This window comes from Mus pahari, chromosome 3 (assembly GCF_900095145.1).
Source record: "Mus pahari chromosome 3, PAHARI_EIJ_v1.1, whole genome shotgun sequence".
Lineage (NCBI taxonomy): Eukaryota > Metazoa > Chordata > Mammalia > Rodentia > Muridae > Mus > Mus pahari.
The window spans coordinates 134,270,889-134,282,019 of NC_034592.1; the positions used below are offsets into that span (position 1 = coordinate 134,270,889).

Here is an 11,131-nt window from a genome sequence, read left to right on the forward strand (position 1 = left end):
TCTCTCTCTCTCTCTCTCTCTCTCTCTCTCTCTCTCCCTTTCTTCCTCCTTCCCCTTTCTCTTCCCATTCTTCCTTTTGAATTCCAGATCTTCCTACCTCTGCTATGTGGCATTATGGATGTGTAATGCCATGCCTGCCTGACCTCTCAGCTGACATGCACTTGTCCTGTTGCAGTTTCCTTAAAGACGCCTAAGCCAATGTTCCAGGACTGCGCAGAGATCAAGCGCTCCGGGGTTAATACCAGCGGTGTCTATACCATCTTTGGAACCAACATGACAAAGCCTCTCAAGGTTAGAGTTTTTGAGATATTGCTGAACTGGGGGCTTCCTGACAGACCCTCGCACCCTGCCCTGTTCTATGCTGGTAAAGATGGCAGCCACTCTTGTAAGTGATGGTCCTGGGCACACCTATCTGTCTTTGCCAAAGCAAGTTATTTCATTCACACACAGTCCAGGAGAAGAAGGAGTTGGGTCTGTGAAAGCTGGTGATGGCCTACTGGGGTGCCACCATCCCATGAGAGGCTCCAAGGTTGCTCTGAACATGAGAGTTCCCCAGCGACAGGGGATCAGGGGAAGTGCGAGTGTCAGGAGCAAGGTTTGAGGCAGGCCAGACAGAATGGGAGCAAACAACCCTATGCCCCCCCACACACACACACACATAGGGTTATGGGTCCTGCATCTACTCTGCCACAGGGCTTGGCCACTTGGACACAGGAGTTGTCCTTGACCACGCTTATCCCACACTGGATGGACGTTGGGCTGTAGGGAAGCCCCAGGACACCACTCCAGAGGTGGGGAAGTACAGTCTGTGGCTGGAACTGGTTTGGGGGTCCCCAGACCTGCAAAGAGGCTGAGGCCATCTGGTTCTCAGGACATCCAGGACATCCAGGCGGCGTGGAAGCTATGGAAGAGCTTAGAACAGAGTGGGGGGCCACAGGCTGGATCTAGCCCAGGGCCAGGGGGAAGACACATGGGGGAGGCTCCAGCTGGTCCTGCAGGGGGAGTCCTTGGCTTGAAGGCAGCTGCAGGCTTGGGCTTAGGCTTGGGCTTGGGGACAGCCGGGGCTGGGAGCACAGAGAGGCCTTCCACAGGAGACTAGACTCCTGTAGACTAGTTCTACAGCCAAAGGCCTTCTCCACTGCTCCCCACTGCAGACCCCAATGAAAAGAGGCAGACCATGGTTTTAAGTCATTTATTGTCATGGCGGAAAGTGGATGTATAAAACCATACCCCCTTCTCAGGTGGGCCTGAGATTAAACACCTTTTGCAGGGAGGAGTGTCTGGGAAAGAAAGCTTATTGGCTAAGCCCTCCAGGCCTCTAGGTACCTCATTAAAATGGAGATCTGTCTTGAACCTACATGACCACAGGTCACATCTTCTACATGTGGAGGGACTTGGGGCATTACCCTTATGTGACTGATGGCCACAAATCTATTGGCGAGGGGTGGAGGGAGATGCTGCGGCTAGTGACAGGGGCCTGATGCCCAAGAACGGGTGAAGCATCTACCATCACTTCAGGGATTCAGAAGCTTCAAGCCTTAGCTCTACCGTGGACCAAGCTACCTTTCACGGTCCCACTCACATACACACGAACACACACATAAACATCACACACATAAACACTGCACACATTACACAAGTACATATACACTCACACCCACATAAATACATACACATCACATACATATATACACACACATTCACACACTCACAGATATATACATCATATACATACGTATACACTCACACACACACATACACACTCATACTCATGCCACCATAATGTTTTGTCCCAGTGCAGAATGTCAAGCAACAGAAATGTTCTTAAGTCATGAGCAAAATAAGTCCTTCCTCCCTCAAGTTGTTTCTATCAGGTGTCTAATGTGAGCTTTGACCCTGGCTGCACCCCTAGACTAATAACAAATGAGAAGAAGACCTTGCGTGTGTCAGCCTCTATTCTGAAATTCTCACAATAATGTTGCATTTTTGCAGTATAAACATCCCCACTCTGTAAATGGGGAGAAGGCTCTGAGACGGCATCAGTCACTGGCCTCCTTGAACAGTGATGACAGTGGGTGGGGAGTCTGTGTCTGCACTTTCCTGATGCCCTTCACCTCTGGTTCTTTGTTGCTAGAGAAGGGCAGAGTTCAGCCAAGGTACATTTAGGCTGTCCAAGACTTGGCTTGTGGGCCCTCCAAGAGCTTCAGGCTGTGTTGTTCCACCTCCCCCCAGGTGTTCTGTGACATGGAGACTGATGGAGGTGGCTGGACCCTCATCCAGCACCGGGAGGATGGAAGCGTAAATTTCCAGAGGACCTGGGAGGAATACAAAGAGGTAATGTTCTTTCCAGGGGGCTCCCAGCCCAGAGCCTCTGCAGGTGGGTGCTGGGGTGGAGACTGGAAAGCCTTAGCTCTCCCCCAGGGAAAGCAGAGCTCATCTAAAGCCAACTGCCCAGGCTCGCATGCTTTTTCAGACTTGGCCTCAAACTGAGCCCCCTTTAGCGTTCTTCACATGTGTCCTAAGAATGAAATTTGATACTTGTTTTAATATTTGAAAAGTTAACACATGCATATTGATAATTTTTTTTAAAGAATCCAAAGGAGTGACTGGGGAGGTATATCAGTAGATGAAATGCTTGCTCTGTGAACATGGGAACCTAAGTATTATCCCCAGAACCCACATAAAAAAGGCTGCGAAAGGTGGCATGTATCTGTGGTTCCAGATCTGGGGAGGCAAAGACAGACACACAGATCCCAGGAGCTCAGAGGCTAACCAGCCTAAGTGACCAGGCCAGTGAGAGAGACTATCTCAAAAACAAAGATGTCACAACTGAGTAGTGACACCTGACATTGACCTCTGGACTGCACACTTGCGTGAAAACATACACACACACAAACATTCACACACTCACACACACTCACTCACACACACATAATGCAAAGAATAAAGAAAAAAATCTCATTATCCCTGACTATATGGTTTGAATGAATTTCTTCACTGTTTTTTGGTGGCATTTGTTTGTTTGAGACAGGGTCCATCTACATAGCACTGGCTGTCCCATGTAGACATGTCTGGTCTAGAACTCACAGAGATCCACATTCCTCTGCCTCTCGAGTGCTGGGATTAAAGGCATGAGCCACCAGGCTCTTCAAATTTCTTTATCTTTCTATACATCTGAAACATGTCTGCAAGACAAATTTCTTTGTCTCGTCTTCTGGGTTTCATGTACTGCAAGTTGGCCTCAAACACTCTTTGTAGCAGAAGACGACCTTCAACTTCTGATCCTCCTGCCTCCACCTTTACAACACTGACATTGTGGGGCTATACCATCACTCTTGGTTTAAGGCAGATTCTTGAAAATGATACTGCTCCAAAGAATACATGGATGGCAAGGAGTGCCCAGCTGCCTTCCAATGCTGTTTTCTGTTAAATTTTGAACTTAGGAATTGTGGCAAGCTGACTTAAAAGCCCTTAACGTTTTAATAGAAAAAGATTCACAAGAAATCAGTCAGTGTCCATCAGCCATTCTCTAGATAAGGACTTAACAGTGGCTAGCATTAAGCAGCCTGCAGATCAAGTGGACACTGTGTGCCCCTGTCCTTGGTCCTGAGAGCTTGCTCAGCCAAAGGGCATTGGTTTCTTGCCACCTTGGAGCTTGGGTTACAAAGACACTCTGAGGACTGGTAGCCTTACATCTCTCCATTGCTGACACTGTTTGGCCTCCATCCCGCCTCTGGAAGACTGTTGTCTGCCTCTCCTGCCTGGCAGCTGGCTCAGCCATTTTCTTCCTGCTGAGGCTTAACATGCATGTAGCTGAGCACACAACTATAAAGCAAAGAGCTCCGTGAATCTCCCCACAGGCTCCTCCATATGACTGTCATTCACAGCTCAACACCCAGCTTCCCAGCAGCTGGGAGGTCCCCCTGTGCCCCATCTATTTAGGTGTGTCCCCAAAGGCAATGACTATTTCTTTTTATTTTATTATCTGTGTGAGTTTACCCATGCAGTGTGTGTATGCACACGTGTGTTCATGCTTGCGTTCATGGTAGGAGGCCAGTGGAGGGCGTTGTGTCCTGTTCTATCTTTCTTCACCTTACTCCCTTGAGTCGAGCCAGATTGGTGGCCAGCAAGTCCCAGTGAGTCTCCTCTCTGCTTTGGACGTGGGTGTTGGGGATTCTAACTCCGTGCTCATTCCTGCACAGCAATTGCTCTTCCCCCACTGAGCTATTCCAATTTCTATCACCACAAATGAGTTTTTGAGTGCTTCTGACTTTAGAGGAATGTAATTTCAGTTATTTTTAGTGGGCTTAAAATTCACAAACACCTTCTCTTTGTTCTCTAGAGGGGAGCTCCTGTCCCAGGCCTGTGCACACTGTTCTTATAAACTTGCTCATTAGCACTGACCTTGGCTAAGTGGCTGTGGAGCCTTGGTTGGTCCAGCTCCTCAGCCACAGACACCGCCTCCCTCTTCAGCACACAGCCACCCTTTCCTCTCCTCCTGACAGGGTTTTGGTAATGTGGCCAGAGAGCACTGGCTGGGCAATGAGGCTGTGCACCGCCTCACCAGCAGAACGGCCTACTTGCTACGCGTGGAGTTGCATGACTGGGAAGGCCGCCAGACCTCCGTCCAGTATGAGAACTTCCAGCTGGGCAGCGAGAGGCAGCGGTACAGGTGGGCTTGGGGCCCAGGCTTGTGGGCGGCTTGGGATCCCAAGGCAAGTGGCTGCAGAGTCTGCACCAAGGGTCATTCCCTGGGCGTTTCCTGCTTCCACCATCTGGCCCCCATTTGGGTGCGCGTCACGGGATCTGGAGGTGGCCACCTAGCACTCAGCACATCTTGGACACTGGGTGGGGTGGAAAGACTGTCACTGACGCCACTGTGACCAGAGCAAGAAGGGATCCTCCAAGGTTAGCCAAACCCATTTACAGACAGCAGGAGGCCAATTGGCTTCTCAGTTTGCCTGGTGCCCTGTGGTGAGATGCAAAAGTCCCCACACTGGGAGAAAGGAGAACCGTGCTCAGCACTGCTATTTGCAGCCCTGAATGAAACTTGGACACATCAAGGTCGACCTTCGCTGCTCTCTTCAGCAGTATTGGGCATAAGGCTATGATCAATTCATCAATGGTTTCCACCCCTTCCTCTGTCTGATTTGTGGTGTGTGTTTAGGAAAAGAAGCACGCATTTCCCAGGTACCTACTGTGTTCTGAACACTGCTTAATCTTCTGGTGAGACAGACATTACTATATCTGCTTTAGTGATAAGGAATATGAGGCACTGAGTCCTTTGTCTAAAGTGACAAGTTAGATGGGTCCTGGATTTGAACTCGGTTCTCTCTGTATCTCCACTCTGTGATGTCACCTCTTTGAGACACTCGCTCATCTTCAAATTAGCTTAGAACCAGGTCAGAATGAGCTCATGAGTTCGCCCACAGGGCTGAAAGCATGCTTCCTGACATTCTGACATCTGGCCCCTCTACGGCTGCAGACAACTCCCATAAAGCTGAGGAGACTCTGCCTTCCTCTAAGGGAGCCTCTAAATGTCTGTTGCCTCATAAATTTACTTCTGTGGACTTCCCTGGCATTCCCCTCAATGCCTCCCATTTCTTATTAAATGTTCCCACTTCCTCCAGCCGAGTGGGCCTGCCATCCTCCCTTGTGGGACCCACCCACTCTGATGCTGGAGGTGCAGGAGACAGAGCTGGAGGGAACATCCCTAGGGCTGAGCTGTGCAAGGCTTAGTGGGAGCCCCAAGCACACCCTCAATCCAGTTCATAGGGTGCAGGACTCCATCCGAAGCATCCCCAGGGTGCCAGGCAGGTAAACGGTGTTGCAAACACTATCACTGTTGCAGCCCCCATGTGGCACTGGCCTTCTCTGTGGGAGCCAGAGTCCGGCATCATAAATCAGATAACCTATGCTAAGGCACCTAGCATGCAGTGACTGCTGGGTGAATGTTGGAGATCTTTAAATGCTAGATTCAAAAGCAGAACTACACCACCCCAACATTTGTCTAACAGTGTCTACAAGTATTGTGTTCACCATGCAAAGTTATGCAAAGTTCTCAGCCCTCCCTATACTCTTGAATGCAAACTGAACGTACACCTCTGGCTTTGTCTCTGAACCATAGAGAGCTCCCTGCTACCAGCTCTGCCAACCCTCAAAAAGCAGCATGTACTTAATTGGCCGCAGAGCCTTGATGACGGCATACTGAAATTTGCCCTGTGCCAGGCATGTTATGGTCACTAGAGAAAGACTCTACCTAAGACTGTGTCCTCAAAACTGCTCGTGTACTAGCTTGGTAGTAGTTGAGTGAGAGTCAGGCATGCTCATAGGCAGCCCACTTACCCCAGAGGCAGTAGCTTCCAGGGGCAGTATTCAGGGGTCCAGAGATCCTAGACAATCAAAGAGGACTCCTGAGAGGGGCAAAGCTTGTGGAAAACAAGTCCTTTTTTGGGGAGGGTAATCCCAGAAAAATGATCTGTTCTCAAAAACTGGAGAACATAATTCAGTTAATTAATAATTAACTGAATTAATAATTCAGTTATTTCTCCAGAAAAACTGGAGAAATAATTCAGTTAATAAAGTTCATGCCTTTGGAGCATAAAGACCCACGTTTAATCCCCAGAACCCGAGCTTTTGAAGTCAGACATGGTGGCATGTGCTTATGTTCCCCGTGCTGGAGAAATGAAGATGAGGCTCACTGGAGCTCAGTGGGCCAATAAAACACCCAGTCTCAAAAAATACCTGAGGAAGGACACTAGAGATTGTTCTCTGGTCTCCATATGCACACAAACATATATGTACACTGGTACACACACACACACACACACACACACACACACACACACACACACACACATTATAAAAAGGTCAGAGTTTGCATCCAGCTGGATCACATATTCCCCAAACCCAAATGTTCATTCACGAGGGCTCCTGGGACCATACCGTGTCCAGTTATATAGGAAAGGCTTGGAGGGCTAGCTTGGGGTGGGGTGGGATGGGGGCTGGAAACCACTGGAAGCCCTGGAAACTGCCATGGTGGAGCAGGGCAGAAGGATGACAGCTTGCTCTGGGCCCTATCTCCAGGTCAGCAGCTAAGTGGGAAGATCCACAGAGAAGCCAGAGGCAAGGATGAGGGGACTAGCAGTGGCAGGCAGGGGGCGCCCTTGTTTGTTAGATGCAGTGTCAGGAACTGTCTGAGCACAGATGGGACACACTTTATACTCTCTCATGGAGATTCACAAGAGATTCAAGTTTCTGGGTTTCCTAAGACACATGAGATCAATGAGAGGTTTCCTGGACCCTGAGGTAGAGGTCCCAGAGAATCACTGACTCCTGTTCTGGTTCCCAGAGAAGAGACGAACATTACTGAGTCTTTAATGGCCAGAGGAAGAAGCCAGAGCCTATAAATGGGTGGGCAACCTGTGAGTCCCAAAACTGGAGCCCCTATCTGGTCACAACTATACTTGACACTGGTCCCCAGGGCTAGGAGAACATGCTTAAGGGCACATTTATGCCTTCATGGCTGGTCATGAACACCATTCCTTACCACAGACAGGTAGAGCCTGTGGGTAAAATGCATGGACTGAGCCAGGTATATAGTGACCTTGTGTCTACAGGACTAGCTCCCAGGTCCTGCCTGGCTGTCCCTGCCATCTGCTTCCCTCTATATAGTAGTATATAAGCATATATATATATATATAAGCATATATGCTACATATATATGTTTATGTACTGTATATATTATATATGTATATAGTATGTGTACTTATATGCTATAATGCATATTATAATTTAAAGTATATATTATAATTATATATAGTGTATGCAGTATAGTTGTACTATATAGTATACTGTATATATAGTTATATACATACTTCTAGTAATATATAAATATACACTTACGTATATAAGTATATAGTATATGTACAGTGTACTTTATTATATAGTATACTATATATACTGTATATATACTACACATATACTGCATATATATATACATACAGATAGATAGATAGATAGATAGATAGATAGATAGATAGATAGATAGATAGATAGATGATATATAGATATATAGTATAGAAGCCTCTTAGGACCTGAGCCAGCTCCCGTCTCAGTGGCTCAGGCAAGCTTTCCCTACATTTCTCAGTCAGGCCAACCTGTGCCAAGGACTGAATGCCAGGTCCTGAATGTGCAGGGCTCTCACCATACCCACCTACCCCTCAGCACACTCACTGGATGGTGTCACTAAATCATATGGTGAACAAAGTCACAGTAAGTCTCTTGTCACCATCTGAATAAGCGAAGATGAGTCTCAGTGGAGTGAAGATGCCTTCCCAGTGCTAGGCAATGACAGACTGGACATGTTGGGGCTTGAATCCAGACACCCTGCCTTACCCCAACCCCACAGTCATGATCACTCTGGAGGCTTGGACATAGTCACAGAGTCTGGCAAAGAAACAGAGACCCTCTGTCCCCTCACTGCGGGGAGGGGGGCCTGAGGATTGATTCATGAGGGCTGGACTGGCACTGGCTAGGAGGGCTTTATGGAAGAAGTGTGGAATAGACCAGCTGTAATGTTGAAGTGGTAGGACTGGCAAGGCAAAGAGCGTGTAACTCTGCCTGTACCGGGCTGCTCCAGACTGGACGTTGGCACTGCTGGTAACTGAGTCTGAGAACCTGAGCAGGTTCCTGTGGCTCGTGGCATCCCCCTTTCCTTGCATAGGAAAAGGTACTATGAGGTTTGAATGGAAATGAGTTAGCCTTCTCAAGACACTGCAACAATACCTGGCCCAGAGCAGATGCTTCTTTCCTTACTCTGTGTCTCACACACACAGCTTTCTAGGAATCCAGCCAGTGTAAAAGTGCCAGTAGTGGTGAGCGCTGTGATCCCAAGGTGGCAAGTAAGGAGAGCCACCATGAGGGACAATGACCTGGTCAGATCAAGGTACATTTCTCATGCAAAAACAACAGGTTGGAAACTTTTCCAGAGCAGAACCCCTGGAGGAGCCCCAGCCTGACTCTGTACCCCTTTCTTACCCCACCTCACCACTGCCTCCAGCCTCTCTGTGAATGACAGCAGCAGTTCAGCAGGGCGCAAGAACAGCCTGGCTCCTCAGGGCACCAAGTTCAGCACCAAAGACATGGACAATGATAACTGCATGTGCAAATGTGCTCAGATGCTGTCTGGAGGTGAGTGTATCGGGATGAAACCTGTGGGTGGGTGTGTCCAGATGATGTCTGGAGGTGGGTGTGTCCAGATGACGTCTGGAGGTGGGTGTGTTCCGGTGACGTCTGGAGGAGGGTGTATCCAATGGTACTGCTGGTGGGTGTGTCCAGAAGATGACTGGAAGTGGATGTGTCCAAATATTGTCTGGAGATGGGTGTTTCTGGTGAGACTCTAGCCAAACCTCCCTCTTTCTAGTCACTGGAGTTCCCACTGGGTTGTACTGGGAGATGGCAAGGGTAGCTCCAGGAAGGCACGATGCCCACCAATCCCACCCTCTTGTCTGAGGATTCTCCTACTCCCCAGGCCAGGTAGAAACATCATGGGAGAGACCAGAAGCAGGGAGGGCAGCTCCCTTGCCCATCTCTCTGTCAGGCAGTGCTTCTGGCAGGGAAAATGTCAGAGGCTGGAGATGGAATGGGAACAGCACTGGTAAGTGAGACCCAAGTCACAGAGACAGGGACCAGAAGAGGCAGTGACACAAGATGGCAGGGGCAGAGAGGTGCAAGTGACAGCAGACAGCAAGGAGAGGACTAAAGCCCAATAGGTGGACGGGAAGTGTGCAGAGCACACTGGAGCCCCAGGGGAAGATAGGGCAACAGAGAGACATGACATAGACAGAGGACATGCAGGGGGACATCCACAGAGGACATGGCTGAGCCTGGTAGAAGGTCATCAAGGGAAAAGGAAGGAAAGAGAGGTGTCAGAGGCACAGCAGGAAGTCACAGAGGGGCCTGAGGTGTGACTGGAACCTCTGCTACTCTCCCAAACCCTGGCTTCACCTCTGCCCATACCCAGCTCGCCGCCTTCTGCAAACTGGCATCCTAAAATGACAGTCTATGAGCCTTATCCTCCCTGAATCTCGGCCACCACATCTCACCCCCTCCAAACCCTCTGTCCTCCCTCTTCCACTAGGGTGGTGGTTTGACGCCTGTGGCCTCTCCAACCTCAACGGCATCCACTATCCGGTTCATCAGCATCTGCACAAGATCAATGGCATCCGCTGGCACTACTTCCGAGGCCCCAGCTACTCACTGCACGGCACACGCATGATGCTGAGGCCAATGGGTGCCTGACACACAGCCCTACAGAGACTGATGCCGTAGGAGGATTCTCATCCCAGGTGGCTCTGTGCATGCTGGGCCCCTGCCCAGAAATCAGTGCCCAGGGCTCCTCTTGACATTCTGGAACATCAGAGCCAGCTTACCTTGCCCCAGGATTACAAGAGCCGCCTGCCTCTTGTGTGCCCCTCTAGTGTGAAATGCTGGGTGCTTGAGGCACCTGCCTCTGTGGGACCCATACTCTTTCCCTCCTGCGGCATGCAGGGACTCCCTGCCATGACCCCTCAGAGGATAGGGTTGCATCAGGTGGGAAAATCCTGCAGCCTGAGGTGCCCTCCTCCGGGGGAGGGGGAGAGTCTCTCCCTCTTCCCTAATTCCAAGTTTCTCTAGCCTTGAGATGTCTGCGGACTTTCTTTCCAAGGCTGGTGAACACCGTCCCCACTCCCAGTCCCCAGCGCTAGCCACCAGTCCCCGAGCCCCGTGGCTCTTGGACTTCAATGGCTGAGTGAGACCTGGTCTCTCAGAGGTGTCTAGAAGTAGGAGAAGAGATCTTTTTACTCCAATGTGCACTAGGTAATAACTAAGGCTCCTCTCTGAAGTACTTTGGATGAAGGGAGAGAAACAGCAGGTTAAATAAAGAGAATAGACTTTCCTAACTGCAGGACTTGTCAGCGGCTTTCATGTGTCCCCAGCCTTTATGGTCGCCCATGAAGGAGTTAGGGAAGCAGCTTTCTCAGATTTATTTCCTTGGAAATGAGGGCTGGGGGCGGCAGTGGTGGCACACTCGGGAGGCAGAGGCAGGCGGACTTCTGATTCGAGGCCAGCTTGGTCTACAGAGTTCCAG

The 11,131-nt window shown here is 49.7% G+C and overlaps 1 protein-coding gene across 1 annotated transcript in view; it reads left to right on the plus strand.

Moving 5' to 3' along the window:
- Angpt4 (angiopoietin 4) overlaps positions 1 to 10,948 on the plus strand; it is a 33,315-nt gene extending 22,367 nt beyond the window's left edge. Inside the window, exons 5-9 of the mRNA XM_021194765.1 lie at positions 176 to 291; positions 2,233 to 2,334; positions 4,506 to 4,672; positions 9,062 to 9,192; positions 10,142 to 10,948. Coding sequence (XP_021050424.1) covers positions 176 to 291; positions 2,233 to 2,334; positions 4,506 to 4,672; positions 9,062 to 9,192; positions 10,142 to 10,302 — 677 coding nt within the window. The 3' untranslated portion in view covers positions 10,303 to 10,948. The remainder of the gene's footprint in view (positions 1 to 175; positions 292 to 2,232; positions 2,335 to 4,505; positions 4,673 to 9,061; positions 9,193 to 10,141) is intronic.
- The last annotated feature ends 183 nt before the right edge of the window (positions 10,949 to 11,131 follow it).